Below are 18,589 nucleotides of genomic sequence, written 5' to 3' on the forward strand. Positions count from 1 at the left end.
TGAGAATCCCAAAGGACTGGTCACTGAGACCACTGAGCAAGTCCACAGCCAGCAGTTGAGCCCATAGACACAGAGCCAGCTGCAGGATGGAATGAGGTGGAACGACAGATGGTGTGCATCATCACCCCCTCTGCTTCCCCAGTACCAGTAGGTCATCAGCACAGCGCCACTCAGGAGTGAGGTGTCAATATATTTATACTGCAGAACTCCACACAAGCTCATGTGTTCGTGGAGCCCTCCCAAAGGAGGTAGATCCCACAGCTACCCAGTAGCCAATATTCCAAAGGGGACATTCATGAAGGCCATCAGCGCCAGGTATGTATGGAAAGTACAATGTGCAAGAGTCACCTATACCAAATAACATCACCTGAAAGCTATGACATCACCTGAAAGCTAAAGCGAAGCTCTAGGGTGCATTCCTTGGATGCATCTGGCACCCATCCTCCTGCTTCAGTGGGAGTGGGGTGTGCTAGTACAGGGTGCCTCTGAGCCCTGCTATGGTACTGTCAACAAGAGATCTTCATTATTGCTCTAAGATTAGATAGTTCTGTTATCACAATATGGATGACCATTTCTTAACATGTGCTATAGAGTTTCGTACAATACAGTACACTGACCAGGGATCATTACAGTAAAAACAACCTGTCAAAGTTTAATGCAGTTTAATAAATAATAAATAACAACATAGTACAGAGAGTGCACACCCATACAATATTACAATTTAGATTACGCTAATAGGGGAAGAATTTCCATATTCATGAAGGAAGATGGGCATAATTGGATTCAGGGTGATCAAGAATAAATTATCAGGTTGTGTTTGTTTAATTCTATATGATCAATAGTTATTTTTCTGTTAATTAAATACTGTTGATTTCTCAATTTACAGTACAGTGCACAGTGTGTGTCAGGCTGCATCTGTCCACGTGGACTGATAGCTGATGGACAAGGAGGATGCGTGAGAGAGGAACAGTGTCCTTGTATACACAACAATATCCCCTATAGTCCAGGAGCCACAATCCAGATCACGTGCAACACTTGGTGAGCTAATAACACACCTGCAGCAGACTGCAGGAGGCCACATACGTGTACAATAATTGAAGTTATACTTTTCACTTTTTCATCAATGCAACTTTTCCTCACTATCTCTTCTCAGCACCTGCAATAACAGAATATGGAGCTGCACAAATGAGCCCTGTCTGGGCACCTGTTCTGTATATGGCGATGGCCACTTTCTCACCTTTGACAGTAAATTATATGACTTTGATGGAGCCTGTGAATATACATTGGCTCAGGTAAGTGGCAACATTCTGCCATATAAACTATGGACAATTCACACATATGTGACAGTCAGTAGTTAATCCTGAGTAGTTTATCCTAACTATCTATGTACACGGGGGAGTCCTGCTTCCTTTGCACATCACAAGTCCTGCCTGTTAATCTAATAAAAATTGTTGCTGGATCAGAGCACCCAATATTCTCATTCAACTTCCACAAGCCCATTTACAACCCCTATTAACTCCCGGCAACCCATACACCCATCCTCCCAGCACCCATTACCCCATTCACCTCCCACTCTGCACCCCTTCACCTTAAAAATTAATAAATAAATATACCCCTTCACACATCCCCTTCCCTGGAAGTCATTAACCCATACAATTCCCCACAGCTTTCATTAACCCATTCTTCTCTAATCCATTATCAATTCACTTTTCCAGCGCACATTCACCTTATAAGATTCCATTAAGCTCCCCTTCCTAGCACCACTAATTCATTTATCCCTCACACCCTTTATCCCCTCCACTCAGAACCTTTTACCTTCCACTCATGGGGCACAGATTTCCCTAAAGAATATATTAATCAATTCAACAGAAGCCAGCACATGTACAGGCCACCATATAGGAGCCTTTGTCCAAGTTGCATTTAACTCTGTGTGAGCCCCTATTCCTCTACAAATTGCAAGCAGTTTTAGCTTATATGATATATCAATACTGTTTGCAAGATTAACACAACATATCTTCACTAATGTGTCGATAATTCGGTATTGAGTGCACATATATATATATATATATATATATATATATATATATATATATATATACAGTGTGTATATATATTCTGTATATAAAAGGTGCAGGGTGCTGATTACTGATGGGGGCATATTTATATTTTGAAAGATACATTTTTAGATATGATGGATCACACACTGTAGCTGTAGGGATACATTAGCTAAAATGTTGGCATATTTATATATATATATATATATATATATACGTCATGCTGATGTAGTTGTCATTTATAATGTACTGAACATCTGCAAAAAGATGCTTGAATTCTCTTTGCTTTCTATATACAGGATTACTGCACTGGTGACCCCAACAATGGAACTTTCCGTGTCATGGTTGAAAATATCCCATGTGGTACTACAGGAACCACCTGTTCTAAATCCCTCAAAGTTTACCTTGGAGTAAGTTTTAAACATTGTTGAATTTTATTAGAAGTGATTCAAATGTTCTTACATTTTATTGCTCTTTCACCCACTTGTTTAGACAGCTATATTCCAGTAATACTGTAGGTAGTGGTTAACAGATCTACTTCACAGTACTGAGTTTGGATCCTACCAGTGCATTATCTTTCTGAAGTTTGTAAGTTGTCCCCAAAGTTGCATGAGGTTTTCCTGTTTTCTTCCACAAGTCAAAAAAGCGATATTAATGGCTTCTGACAACATCGTCCCTAGTCTGTGTTTGTGTTGTACAGAATTTATTTTGAAAGATCAGTTGGTCATAAACAGATTGAAAGATTAATATTCTATAGAAAGTAGAGATGTGCGACAACCTCCAAATTTTGTTTTTGGTTTAATTTCAGTCTCATGTTTTGGTTTTGCAAAGTCAAACTCCTATGTTTAGGTTTGGATTTTTAAAAATTGGAAAAAAAAATGAATAAATAAAAAATCGATAATCTTTTATATAAATCGATAAAAACCGCTAAAATCATGTACATATTGCAATCCAAAACCCAAAATTTTCTATTTAAAATCTGGATTCCAAACCACGGGAAGATTAGAACTGGGACTTGGTCCGGATCGGATCTCCTCAGGGGATCTGGACCATGTATTGGTTCAGTTCTGGTCCACAGAACTAGAATCTCCAATAGAAATCACTGCTTAATAAGGTTTAGCTATTAATTAAACAATTATAAAGATTTGAGTATTCTACCATATGACCCTGTGTGAACATTAGATGATGATGATGATTATGATAATGATGATGATGATGATGATGATGATGATGATTTAATAGCAAACTAGCTATAAAATTTGCAGTGTTATTCAATGTTATTCAGTGTGCAATAGAGTATGGTTAATTGACTGGTGTGTTACAACCAGATGTATGTCACAGTCAGGGCTGTATTATCCATAAGGCTGATTAGGCTGAAGCCTATTGGCCCTGCCGAGACTAGGGGCCCATCAATTATTTTTGCTGAGGCACTATTACCTGCACTCCAGGGCTCCAATGGTTAAAGGCAATTTGCACTTTGTGCTGAAGCAAGGCACACTCGTAGTCAGCTAAGGTTTGTTTTGAGAGAGTGAGGGAGGGAGAGACAGTGGACCAATAGAACACTGGCTCTATTTCAAAAGAGAAAAGAAAAGGAAGATGGAGAACAGAGATCAGCAGACTTTATTTCAACTGGGTATCGGTGTCCATGTAAATATTGAAAGTGTAAATGATGGCCCAAGCTCTGATTCCCATATGTCAACTGTAGTGGAGTGATGGATTGAAGATCCGGAGGGGGCCCAAAAGACCTGAAAGCCTAGGGGCCAGGCCATGGGTTAATAAGGCCCTAGTCACAGTGGTTAGTATTGCCAATTTATAGTGCTGGCCTAATTAGTTAAAAACTGTCCAGGACACCAACTGTCAATGAATGTATAGATGCTCTCCTTGTGTTTGCCTGGGTTTCCTCCCACAGTCCTCATGTACTATCAACCTCCCAGGAATGTGTTATGCTCGCAGATTTCTTCTGACCCTCCATGGGGTCTAGTTTAGAATTCACTTTAGACTGATGTCCCTTAACATACTTTCTGGATAAGTTATCCAATTACTTGAATAGACTCTTCCTGCAGCTTATCAGCAAAGGGTTTCCTCTGCAAAGTAGATTATTCTGTCACCACTATTTATCATTAAAAGCATGCCAGAGTACAGATTTGCCTCTTTGCTGGCCAGTTGAGGCTCCTTTGAAGCATACCGCGTCACAAATACACACTGCACTGGCAGTCCAGGTTCAAGCTTCCCTTGCAGATTATGCAAACATTTAAAAAAAAGTAACAAACATATATAATTTTTAAAGTAACATTAAATGGCAAAGATGCTTTATTTACTTAAATGAAGCACTCTTTCCTCTATCAATTCCTACTATCATCATCCTGAGAAGGCAATAGTATTTCGAGAAATTCTGTGGCACAGATCCAGCCACATTCATTAATTGAACCACATAAAAACATTTTTTAACACACTATGTAGTTAGGATGGCAACAAAATCATTTTAACAGCTAACAAATCCATATTGTGATTAATTATTTCCTCTACAGAAAGATGAACTGATACTTAATCAAGATACATTTGAGATTGTGAAACAAGATTCTGGAAAGTACATACCATACAAGGTCCACCAGATGGGTAAATACATGGTAATTGAAGCCCTTAATGGATTGATTCTGACGTGGGACAAGGGAACCAGCATATACCTCAAACTGGATTCAAGCTTCCAGGTAATTGATATCTACATGAAGAAAACAGTGCAGCCTATGCTTGGTTAAGACTAGTTTGGTCCCCAATCTCAATAACCAAGCATAGGAAGCAAGGTAGAAAAATGGCTGCAACCATAAGCACGATTATTATCCACTTCTTTAGAACTTCAGAATTGGGTAGTGAAATATAGTCATGTGATAGTTTATACATTTTACATAAAAAGCACAGAAGCTGAAGGCATCTAAAACTCCCTACAGCTTTTATACAGTAGTTACAGTATGTTGTACTAGATGCAGCTCTGCAATAGTAAATATGCACCACTTTTACCCCAGGAGAAAACAGTAGCATATGCACTTGGTTTACTCCAGTAGATAAGGCTTGACAGTGTTAGTAATGAATTGTAAATTCACATACTGTACTGGTGTCTAAACAGTGTTATTATTAATTTAATTAAATTAAAAGAAAAAATGTATTATGGTAATGTTCAGATTTTTGTGTGAAACCTACCCATACTATATAATTATTTTTTATAGTTTGGAAAGGTGGATTAATGGTAATGAAAGAACCACAAAGTATTTTAGAATGATTTTCCTGTAAAAAAAAAAAAAAAAACGATAATAAGAAAATCAAATTTGCTTTTTGGTTCACTGTCTTGAAATTTTTATTTAAAAAAAATACTTTTGCCATTTTGGTGACTTTTTATTTTTATTTCAAGTGTTAGAAAGACCATGGGCCTAATTCAGACCTGATCGTTAGGCTGCGTTTTCGTACAGCCTGCGATCAGGTCTGAACTGTACATGCGTATGCACCGCAATACGCAGATGTGTTGGTCCACTGTGCCGGGGAGCGCCGAAATGGTGCGAGAAAAGCAATCGCACGGGCATCAGCTCCGGACCCGATCATCGCACTAGAAGAGTAAGTCCTGGGCTGTGTAGAGACTGCACAAACTTCTGTTTGTGCAGCTCTCCTGCACATGCGATCGCACCCCTGCACAGCGACTTCCCCTCCCCCTGTAGGCGGCGACTACCTGATCGTAGAGATGCAAAAAACGCACCCTATCGATCAGGTCTGAATTAGGCCCCATGGTACTGTATTTTCTGAAAATACAAAATGTTTTTTAAAAGAAAATAAACTGTATAATTTGTGTGAGTACTGCACTAAATAATCAGTGATACTGATCTTGGAATATGACGATCTCGAACATCAATGCCTCAGCACAGGGGTGAAAAAACTCTTGCAGCAAGGGATTTAACCCCCCAAACAATAAATATTTTGATTTCTATCAATACAAAAAAGAGCAAATAGAGCATAGCGCTTGGAAGCCACTTTTTGATTACCGTATTTTGTTATAAAGTTTTTCACATCAAATATATTTATTTATTATTTATTAACAGTTTCTTATATAGTGCAGCATATTCCATTACGCTTTACAATTGGAACAACAGTAATAGAACAAAACTGGGTAATAACAGACAGACCTAGTGGTAGGAATTAAGCTTTTGCTATTGAAGTTAACATAAAATTAACCTACTGCATTCTAAAAAGAACCTGCAACAATGTAATAATCTAAAACATATATAGCTTTACATAGGAGTTATGGACCAAAAAGTTCTCATTTGGTAATAGTGGATTTGTTTTGCCACTTATTCTTTCATATATGCATGTTGCCTTGATTTACTGTAGCAATTTTTATTTTCAGGGTAAAGTCTGTGGTCTTTGTGGTAACTATGATGGAAATTTTGTCAATGACTATACAACCAGAAGTATGGCTGTGGTTGGAGATGTTCTGGAATTTGGTAATAGCTGGAAAATGTCTCCCAGTTGCTTGGATTCTGTGAATACAGTAGATCCCTGCTCTTCCAACCCATACAGACAGGCCTGGTCACAGAAACAGTGCAGTGTTATCACAAGTGATACATTCTCAAACTGTCACTCCCTGGTAAGTTCAAGTCTTCAGTATTTATAGTATATTCCACTTAGAAGTAATGCTGGGTACACACTTATCCGATGGATTGGCCACACTGCTAATCTGATGACCGATCTATCACTTGGTAAGGTGTATGCACAAACGATCTTGTGCGTACACACTTATCAATCCATCACCCGATATGTCTGTCACAAGAGCCCACTTGTGACTTCATATTCAAAGACTGCTATGGATGACCTATCTCACGGTTGGCCGTACACATAGCCAGATGTATTGTTAAATCTGCTTGATATATCGACATCAGCTGTACTGCAGGCTGACCAGATGTATCTGTGAACAATGTCACTTAAAGAAAAATCAGGTGTTCACACCCACTGATGCACTAGTGGGTATATCGAAAAGGGTGTACCAGCCCAACAGCCTATAGTCATTCTTTATTTTACCATTGTATTACATGTTATTTTAATGTCATGTCTTTCTTTTATATTAGCATAAACATTTACAGCACCACCCATGGCAACTCTTAGGGGCTCATTTATCAACAAGTGATAAAACTTGCTGCATACAATAACTGGTGCTACAGCAAATCAGCTTCTAAGTGTCATGTGTTCAGCTCCAAACTGTCATGTATTTGAAAAATGACAGTTGGAAACGGATTGGCTGGAGCACCATTTATCATACGCAGAGTGTATCATCATTAATTTATCACTCGTTGGTAAATGAGCCTTTATTTGAAAATACAGATGTGCGTAGACCCCCGTGTTTTGGTTTTGGTTCTAATTCACCATTGTGTTTTGGCAAAATCACCCTCAAGTGTTTTGGTTCGGATTTGGTTTTTTGTTCGGTTTTGGATTCCTTTAAAATGGATAAAAATCAATAAAACCAGCTAAAATTATGTCATTTGAATCTGTTTGCATGCAATCCAAAACCTGAGTATGGTTTTTGAATCTGAGTTTTGAACTGACAACACACCCAAGCCTGGTCTAGAGTCTACTTAAGATGGTCATACACCTAAAGATTTATTGTCCAATCTGGCTGGTTGGAATGAAAATCTGGTATTGTATGGGGGCAAATACCAATTGACCATTTGCTCAGTCACAGACAAATTGGTTAAATCCATTTGATTTAACCACTTTGTCTGCTGGACCATTTTTGTCTGTTTTTTTATGTGTGTGGTAGTGAATGGTCAATTGTCATTTGCTCCTATACATTACCAGATTTTCTTTCCAACCAGCCAGATTGGACAATAAATCTTTAGGTGTATGGCCAGCTTAAGTTTTGGTGTGTTTGTATTTCAGGAAAACTGAACCGCACAGCTCTCTTTCAAAATGGTATTAACTTCCTATTTAGTCAGCTGCATGTTCCTCTGTAATCTCTAGTATTTGCCCAGAACCAGTGTCTGTGTTTTAGAATTTAATCCTCTTTTGTAACCATAACCACAGTGATGTTGTCAACACATTCCCTATTTTGTTATCTTAAGCAGTGCCTGACCTGGGCCTAGGCCATATAGGCAAATGCATTTAAGGGGCATCTGCTAAAATCTTGCCAATGTCACCAAATTGGTAATGCTGGCTCAGTTCTAAAGATACTCAAAATTCCAAACAACAGTTTTTTTTTTGTATTACATTAAAATGCACTAACTGTGTAATGTACACTTACAGGTGAACCCACTGAACTATTATGATGCTTGTGTAAATGATGCTTGTGCCTGTGATACTGGTGGGGATTGTGAGTGCTTATGTACTGCTATAGCTGCATACGCCCAAGCCTGCAGTGAGGCCGGAGTCTGTGTCAGCTGGAGAAACCCAAACTTGTGTCGTAAGTCTATTTAATAAATACAATAAAAGCTAGCTTTTACTCTCTAAGCCGGTATGCTTTTTTTTGCATCACTTTGTAGAACAGTAAATGTTACAGATGCTCAGTTTTGACCCATCCAGTCTCTGAATTGATATTGTTTTTACTTTCATGGAGCTAATAATATTGCCAATTATAGTACATTATTTAGAATACTAAAAAACTCCACTTTATTGAGACTGTTTAAAAAAAATCTAGTTATTCAGTGAAAAATATATGATTCTAACATTTGACATTCAATTCTATCAAAACAGCCATTTTCTGTGATTTCTACAATGGCGGGGAAGGACACTGTGAGTGGCACTACAACCCATGCGGTGTTCAAGGTTCTGAGTGCATGAAAACCTGCAGGAACCCTAATGGAACATGTTACCATAAACTGGCAGGCCTGGAAGGTAAAACATTTTTTATATCAAGGGTTGCTTCTGATCCTTCCTGGGCAAATCAGGGTTATAGTAGTTTGAATTCACCATTATTTCAATGTATGGGTTATGAATCATGTAATTAAAACTGGGTTATGAATCATGTAATTGAAATTAGTTTTGATTTTGGATCTGTTTTTTTATTAATTGCTAAAAACAGCTAAAATTATATAATTTGGGACTGTTTTTGTTCCTACAGCATTATTATCCTCAATAACATTAATTGACAGTCATTTACAGTCAATTTTGACCACCTCACAGCTCACAATATTGTTCACCAATATTGGCCAAAGGCTGGCTGGCTAAACTAAGCAACAGAGCAGCTGCACAAACACATGGCAATTATTTCTGTTTAATAATGTGTTGCAAATTAGTAATGCATGAGAGCAATAACCAATAAAAATGTTTGTCTATGCAAAAAGACCATCACCGATGTCCCCAAAAAATACAGCCCATAATGAAAAGAAAAGTGGTGTAAAATGGAATTGACCTTGGGCCCTCCCACATATCTATATTTTAAAAAGAACATGTACAGATAAACAAACCAAGCACTTCAGTGACAGGGATTACCACTTGCCTGGCTGAAGTGCTAGGTTTGTTTGGGCCCCCACTAACCAATTTTTTGAAAGGACTACCTCCAATCATTAACGAAGAGGTTGATGATGAGGGTGTTGGCATGGAGATTGCATTGCTGGTTCAAACTGTGGGTAGCTGATAGTGGACTGCTTGTTATTATTTTACAGGTTTCTTTTTCAGATTTTGATAAATATCATGCATGAACTCAGTGCAAAAGACTTAACAGGTTGGAGGTTTCTAGATAGTTAACATCCCTACCTCTACTTACTTTGCATGCACAAATGGCACAGATGGCTTTCTATGAGGATTTGGGTAAAAATAATTCCATACACAAGAGGTGGCTTTTTGGGTGTTATACCCAGGCATGACAATGGACTTATTTTTCTATCATGGGCAAGAACTGCTGCCACTGGTGCCTGATTTACAGTACTTTGACACAAACAACATCATCATAAACATCCTCATCATAAACATCCTCATTAGTGTCACATACATAAATATCCCCCTCATCCTATAGCACTTCCACAGTCGCAAGCGTAATTTTTATGTCATCATCTTTACTTGTACCGCTTATCCCCACATGTTCAGATGGTATAGAAATGGTGGAAAAAGGATTTTCTGTGAGTACAGTGTCAGAAATGTCAGACTCACACATAGCTAACATGGACAGCCCTAGACTCTCTTCAGGGATTAGTGAACACACAGTTTGCATTTCAGCCTTAGTGTTCTTTTTTTTTTAGCACTGATTTGTCTATTTCAATGGTGATACTTCTCCTAGACTCAGAGTGAAGTTTTATATCATCATTTGAGGTTACAGAAGAAGATGCCTGACTGTGTTTGACTCTGGCCCCCGCAATAGGCTTTGTTCAAAAGCATGAAACAGCAGTGGCCCTAGTAGGACCACAACTCACAAACAAAGTGTGTGGTCTTACCTTTTCCTTGCCACCTTGTGTGGTGTATGGCATGTTGACAATTTTATGTTTTTTTGCCAGTAAACCTTCCCTTTATTATTAGAGGTGATGTTTTCTTTAACATTGTGAAATAGTCAGATTTCAGGTGCCCTTTCTTAAACTTTGTGTCCCCTGAACCACCTTTACCAGATGTTGACGTACAATCATGTCTGGCCACAGCACTAGTACTGGGTTGCTGCCCCTGCTCTACTTTTAACTGATCCATATCCATATTTATTTATTTTTACACACTGCTGTGACTCACTGCACTAATAGTTACGGTGGCACCAGAGCCAGCAATAGAAATCTTGCGGCCTTGTACATGGATATCTCTGGGGGCTTACACTCCCCCACATGTACCCTTAAACCCCGCACCCACATATCTATCCCCTGTCTGTGCCAATAGAGTACCAGCACTGGGTGTGGTGAGGATGATCACCCAGCAGAACATTCCCAGGTGACCCCAAACTTCTCACACCCTACCATTTATACATATAGAGAGGAGCGAGAGAGAAAGGGTGTCAAGGTGATTGAGAGAGATAGAGAGAGAAAAAGAGAGGTAGACAGGGGGTGGCTCAGGGAGAAAGAGAGGGTGTTGGGATGAGAGAGTGAGGGTTTAATTAAACAAGATGGAATGAGAGAAAGAGAGAGGGGAGATCAAGAGAGAGGTTGTCAGGTAGAGAGAAACACCCGTGTAATCTACGTGCGTTACTAGGTAGATTAATTGGAATGATACTTAAAATTTACATAAATAAGTAAAATGGGTGGGGTTAAAACATTAATAACAGGATGATGACTGGACCCCTCATTCACCAAGAACACTCTAACAGTATCCAAACACCTTCCCCCCTTCATCCATTGCCTACAATACAACTAATAACAAACCTTCCCCCCATTCATCCATTGCCTACAATACAACTAATAACAAACCTTCCCCCCTTCATCCATTGCCTACAATACAACTAATAACAAACAGTACCAGCAGCTCCCCCCTTCATTCACTAATGACTTACCAGTAGCACCCACCACTTCATTCATTAATAACACCTCAGCAGCACCTACTCCCCGCCACTTATTCACAAATAACATCCCAGCAACACATAACCCTTCATTCACTAATAACACCCCAGAAGTAGAACCCACCCTTCATTTACTAAAAACACATCAGCAGCACTCACCACTTCATTTACTAATAACATTCAGTACCAGCAGCTCACACCCCTTCATTCATTTATAACACCTCTGCAGCACCCACCGTCCACCACTCATTCACAAATAACAGACCAGCAACACCCAACCCTTCATTCACTGATAACACCCTAGAAGCATACACCCCTTCATTCTTAAATAACACCTCAGCAGCACTCATCCCTTCATTCACTAATAACACCCATGGGGCACCCACTCTCCCCATCAGCACATCCACCCCCTTATTCAAAACAAACCCCTCCCTCACCACAGAATACCACTTAGAAACATGCAATATAAGTATATTCCACCTCTCTCTGACATTTATTATTAGCTCACTGTTGTTGATCAAGATTCAGGCTTCAGGAATGGCTATGTGCTGCTATGTGCACAGCCTCCTACAGGCAGGAGAGGGAGAGCTACTGATGGTCCCGCCACTTGTAAGAGAGGAAATGCAGACAGAGGATGGATGTGCACACCTGTCTGTGTGCCCACCCTTTATATATGCAGTGCAGCAGCAGAAAGTCCAGACTGTGGGAAAAGCAGGGGCAATGGAGGAGGTCAATCAGTGAATTGTGAATGCCTACATTGTTTGCTGTTGTTCTGATGAGGACAGTCAGTTGGTGTACCAGGCCCAGGAGTAGATAGGCACCAATTGTTTTGCTGAGTATCTACAGAATGGGACAGACATGGGCCTATACCACTGCTCTGCACAGCAGCATAATCAATAACCATATGGCCAAACATATACTTGACTGGTACATGTTGGAGTGATTTAAAAGCATCTGTACATAAAGTCCGACAGTTCTTCTGAGCATATTTAACAACATGCTACAATATTAGGATGATTTCTGTTCGATAATGAAAACGGGTGTAGTATGTGTTGCCGGCGGTCGGGCTCCCGGTGACCAGCATACCGGTAGCTGGGTGAGCGCAAATGAGCCTCTTGTGGGCTCACTGCGCTCACCATGTTGTGGGCGCGGTGTCGCGCTACGAGTGCCACACTACCTATTCTCCTTCCAGGGGTCGTGGACCCCCAAGAGGGAGAAAAGTTGTCGGTATGCCGGCGGTCGGGATTCCGGCACCGGTATGGTGGTCGCCGGGAGCCCGACCGCTGGCAACCTGAAGACCACCCAATTAAAACAATGTCTTCATTGCTTTCTATGATTTTTATTTGTTTTGTTTACATGAACAAATACGTGCAACACTGGTTTGACCACTACCAGAAGCCATCCATCATCTGTAGCGTTGAATCATGATAAAATATTCTTTAAACACAATTGGTTATTCAATTCTTAATTTAACCTAATAGTTGCCTATATCTATCTAACAATGCAGCATGGCTGTCATGACTGATACGTGCAGTGGTAGCTGGGTCTGACCTCTTCACAAAGGGTCTCTCTGCCAGTGATGGAGACATAACAGAGCAGGAGAAGAGAACCCGGCGCAGTGTAGGGATAGCAGGATGGGGACAGGAGTTGGGACACAGGTAGTGATTGAAAATGGGAATGGAGGCAAAGATGGAGGCGGGGGGCTGGGTCAACCCCAAGGGGTCTAAATATACTAGTTTGCTATTACTTATAAATACACCATGCAGTGCAATATCTTGGTCAAATGTAGAAGGCTAAAATACACATCATAAAATACCCAATGAAATTGGTTAGAATGGGATCTTTTGTTTTTATATTAAATAGTCAACAGCAATAAATATTAATTAAGTCTTTATAAAGATGAAGTCTGAACTCTGTCTAGTATGGAGGAATAAAAGTACATTTATATTACAGGTGACAATTTAGGAACCTTTGGCTACTATATAAATATAAATTTAAATCTATATCTGAGTATGGTACTGTATAGTTTATTTACCCACTTATGGATATAGGATTCCTAGGAAGATCAATCAAATTAACACAGCACATTTATTTGTTTGTAGGATGTTACCCTAAGTGCCCAAATGAAAGACCCTATTTTGATGAGGATAAAATGGAATGTGTTGCAATATGTCCATGCTATTCAATTAATGGAACACTGTACGAGGTTGGTCAAAAGATGCCTCGTGATGAGCGTGACGATAACTGTACAACCTGGTAAGAAAAGATGAAGTCCTGTGCATTGTGTAGGGAATGTTGTGGCAAATAGGTATAAACTGTTTCAGAGGTGGAACTACCATTGCTGCAGCAGGTGCATTGCACCGGGGACCCTGACGACTAAGGGGCCCAATACTGCCCAGACCAGAAATTAGTTATCCCCTGTCCCCCCTGCAGACCATTTTGAGCAATATCTGGTGAATGTCCCAGTGCAGAGAGCAGGATGGACCCCACTGCCTGAGGGTCTTGCCCCTTACCTTAGGGAGGCAGGGCTGACCTTGTGTGTGCCGGACTGAGTCCTGCCACCTACCAGCGAAGATGATCACAGTCACAACCTGCCTCAAATTAGCAGACAGTTGTACATTTTCTTTCTGATTCACTGCTATCTGTGAATTAAAGGCAGCCACAACTTGTGTCACTGGAACTGTCAGAGCCTGCCTGACCAAGTGCCAAACTGAGGAAAGCACAAAGAGCTTGTACCCTTGTCACCTGCTGTTCTCTCCCTGTCACCCTCTAACTCCCCCTACATTCCGCTATCATCCTCTGACTCCCATTGACTTCTGTTGTCACCCTCCACCCCTTTATATCAATCTCTGCCTCCCGCCTGCGTTTCGCTGTAACCCTCTGCCTCCCCTTGTCACCTACTGCCGTGCGGCATATAGTGAACTTGGTTTGGGGTGGAGTAGGGGGGCCAAAAATATGTTTTTGCACCTGGGTCCCCGACTAACAAGTTCCACCACTGAACTGTATCATCATCAGTACACAATATGCTGCATACTACAATAAGAGATAATTGCATCTATATAAAACAGTACCCACTGCACAGGTTTATCCATAAGATGTTGCATCTGTTACAGGATATGAATTAATGCCTCACTGTCTATGCAAAGAACAAACAAATTAAAATGTTTTTACATCTTTCTTTGTTTTCCAGCATATGTTCTCCAAATGGCAGACAATGTACTCTCCAAGGTAAACTTTAAAAGAACAAGCTATTTTTAACAGTGTTTAACAAAATCTTGCCATGTTAAAATATGCAAATGCCGCAACTGCCAGGATTTGCATTGAGACGCCCATTGGCAGCATCTCTGAACCGCCACTTACATACATAGGCACCATTGGACGAACATTGACTGTCTGAGTATCCATGTGGTCATGCAGCATGCAGAACCGTCTTAACAGCAGTGTAGGCCCCTTGGCACAGCAATGCTCTGGGGCCCCTACAAATCCTCCAGCAGTAAGGGTGGGGGGTGCTGGCAGCGGCAGCTTTGATGTCCCGCGGGCGGTAGGGGCCGTTCTATCTGTCGCTCAGCATGTAGGACCTGGAGAAATAATTTCTGCTAATTACTCCTTTACTGCACAGATGGGGCAGGAAGGAGAACACTAAACTGTAGAAGCGGACATTGGGCTGAATGAAAGGGCCCTGGTACATGACTTCCAGGGTAGTAGGGTATGTTTAATACGTAGGGGAGGGGTCGATAGTAAAGTGGGCTTAATATTCATAATTTTCTGGTGGGAGGGCAGCTTGCTTGACTGCAGATATCTCAAGTTCCTGAAAATAGATTTCTTAGCTTTGAATGGGATAAAAATCTAGAGTCCCACCTTTCAGTAGGTGCTGGGGACTTGGGGATCAGAGTTCAGGAGCCAGAGTAATCCACCAATGAAAATTTAAAACTGCATATTGGGCATGTGGAGCTGGAGCAGGGACCAGCTGCTGGAAGGCTGATATCTCTGGTTCTGGGCATAGTATAGACAAGCTGCCAGTGTGCACCGAAAGGGGAGAGTCCCAGCTTTTGGAATATACCCTCATAAAAACTCTAAGTCAGACAGAACCCGAGATATCTGGCTGGGAAGAACAATTATCAGGCTAGGATGGGGACCACTGCTTTGAAGTAGGATATCTCCGGTTCCCCAGGGCCGATTTTCAAAAATCTGGTACCCCTGAAAAGAGGGGACCCTCAGCTATCAGCCTATGGCCCTTTTACTCCTGGGGCCCTTGGGCAAGAGCCCATTGAGCCCATACGAAAAGACGGCCCTGGCAGCATGGCTACTGGAAGTAAGACACAGGAGACATGCTATGATACACCCATGAAACAGTCACAATACGTCTGTGTTTGAGTTGTCACTCCCCATTACCTCCCACAAACCTTCCCTTACTGTCAACCACTTTGCAAATAAATCTTAACTGCGATTGGCACCGCAGACCATCACAGCACATGCGCAGTGCGGCTTAGATACATGGGCAGTGGTGAATATTCAGACCACTGTGTACAACATCGACATTACACCCATGTCTGAATCTGGACAAGTATTTGTAAACATCAAGGCATTATATATGAAAATACCGGCAATCTATTATAAAGCATTCTATAGCTAACCCTAACTCTGTCCCTAACCCACCCCTCCCACAGCTTATCTCTAAGCCCCCCCCCCGCAGCCTAACCATAGCCATCTCTTTCAGCAGCCAAACCCTAACCTCCCCACTGCAGCCTATCCCTCCCCTCCCGCAGCCTAACCCTACCCCACGTAGTTACTTTTTAAAGTTTTCGGCATTTTCACCTGTCGGAATCCCGCTGCTGGTATTCTGACAATTGGGATTGTAACCATCAGGATGTTCTCTACATCCCTGCAGATGGAAATCCGGAGATAATATCCTTTGCATCTAAGGGTACAGAGTATATAAAAGCAACACATGAACCATGGTTCTTTGCAGTGCTTTCGATCAGTTTTGAGCTACTATTGAAATCTTAGCATGCACAGAAATCTCTAGAAACAGATATAGTGCATGTTTTACACGGTGTGTGTATACACAGAGAAGCAGTAGCTATTAAGACACTCAGGGGGAGATGTATGAAGCAGTGAAAAGTTTGGAGAAGTGAGCCAGTGTAGAAGTTGCCCATGGTAACCATTCAGCTTTGAAGAAACATTTATCAAGTGCATTCTATATAATTATAGGCAGCAGCTGATTGGTTGGCAAGGTCAACTTCTCCACTGGCTCACTTTTCCATACATCTAACCTTCAGTGAGTCAAATATTTTAGTAATGTGTTGGGCATTTCTGCGCAGTGACTGGGTTGTGACCTTTCAGGTGCATTAAGATGAACCATTTTATGGGCATATTATGGGAGTGTTATATACTGTGGGGGAGATGTACTAAGCTTTGTAGAGAGATAAAGTAGAGAGAGATAAAGTACCAGCCAATCAGCTCCTAAATGCCATGTTACAAGCTGTGCTTGAAAAATTACAGGAGCTATTTGGTTGGTAGTTTATCTCTTCACTTTCTCTAACTTAGGGGCAGATGTATTAAGCCTGCAAAAGTTCTAAAGCAGTGATTAGTGCAAGGTCATAACGCACCATCCAATCAACTCCTAACTGTAAATTTACATACTGGAGCTGATTGGCTGGTGCGTTATCACCTTGAACTTATCACGGCTTTAGCACTTCTCCGGGCTTAATACATCTGCCCCTAAGGCTTAGTACATCTTCCCCTGTAACTCAAATGCTTAACTGCTCACAGTGGAGGTTCAGGCCATACTCTGAGAGAGATTCTGCACCTAGCTAGCATGGGTCAGGTGCAAGTTTCAATGGTGCACCAAGTGGAATTGTTCCATCTAAAGACACTAGAAGTGGGTGTCCCAGCTCCTGCATATGCAGGCACATGCTTGCACTTCAGGGAAGGGGAGATACTAGCATAAGTATAGCATTGCAGGGACGACTATGGCAAAAACAATGCTAAAGTGGTCGCATCACTTAATCAACCCTTCAGTGTTTATTATTGCCTATGAAGAAAGATTGGACAACCAATAAAATCTCTGGCAATATAGAATTTAATTAATCTGCATTATTCTTATAATGTAATGATTATTGTAGGTTTGTACTACATACTTATTGTATAGATCAGCTGAATATAGAGGAATTGTATCATCCTCATCTCCCCAAAGCCTCTAATGATTTGACTGAATCCTGATTGTCTTATATCCCTCAAAATGATACTATAATATATTTAACTAAACTGCAACACTTTTTATTTGTTCCTAATAATATATTGACTTTTATTGAACAGACTGCTGTGTGTATAATGGCACAGTATATATGGCCCCAAACATTGTTTACAACACCACTGATGGCATGGGAGGCTGTATTGTTGGATATTGCATTAAAGGAAGCATCAGAGGAACTAATACACCCTGCAGCCCGACGTCTACACCAACTACAGTGTTCAGCTTCTCTACTACAACTCCTGTGACTACAGCAACACTCACTAGCACTACAGGTACAATGTTGCAAGTGTGTAGGTTCCCTGTAAAACAAGATTGATTCATATTCACGAAAGTTCCTGTTAGCAAATATTAGACATTTCTTTAAAAATTAATTTAGAGTGGTGAACATATTTATATTAAAGTGTACCTACATTTAGTAAAATCAGCAACTCTATGTACTGAACCAATAGTTATAAACATGCCACCTGTCAGTAAACTAGGACATGATGGGGTTTATGTAATAGCCTTTGAGCTGCAGGCTGTGTGGGAATTAGGGCATGTCTGCCCATATTTATAAAGCAGCAATCATTTTAAAGGCAAAACCAACCTGGTTTTACCTTTTAAATGATTACTTGCTGCTTTTAAAATCGCAGCAATTCCTGAACAGACTTGCCAGTATTCCAGCACAGCCTGCAGCTAGCAGGATATTAAATAAGCCCCATGTCTCATAACTGTTTGTCCAGCAGTGATGTCACAAATTCCGAAAAAAATAAATAAAATAGGCTACATTCACATTGGTTCAGGCCACACGGTGGACTCAAGTTCTGTGTAGCTAGGATAAGTCCTCTGTAACAACACTTTTTA

General features: G+C 40.7%; 1 protein-coding gene across 1 annotated transcript in view; it reads left to right on the plus strand.

Annotated features, from left to right (window-relative positions):
* The window catches only part of LOC134968657 (mucin-5AC-like), a 92,620-nt gene extending 74,908 nt beyond the window's left edge, over positions 1 to 17,712 (plus strand). Inside the window, 9 exon segments of the mRNA XM_063944182.1 lie at positions 887 to 1,038; positions 1,154 to 1,292; positions 2,354 to 2,464; positions 4,583 to 4,762; positions 6,442 to 6,681; positions 8,331 to 8,487; positions 8,778 to 8,918; positions 13,593 to 13,746; positions 17,616 to 17,712. Of these exon segments, the coding sequence (XP_063800252.1) occupies positions 887 to 1,038; positions 1,154 to 1,292; positions 2,354 to 2,464; positions 4,583 to 4,762; positions 6,442 to 6,681; positions 8,331 to 8,487; positions 8,778 to 8,918; positions 13,593 to 13,746; positions 17,616 to 17,712 (1,371 nt within the window).
* Positions 17,713 to 18,589: the final 877 nt, after the last annotated feature.

The sequence above is a fragment of the Pseudophryne corroboree genome, chromosome 11 (assembly GCF_028390025.1).
Source record: "Pseudophryne corroboree isolate aPseCor3 chromosome 11, aPseCor3.hap2, whole genome shotgun sequence".
Lineage (NCBI taxonomy): Eukaryota > Metazoa > Chordata > Amphibia > Anura > Myobatrachidae > Pseudophryne > Pseudophryne corroboree.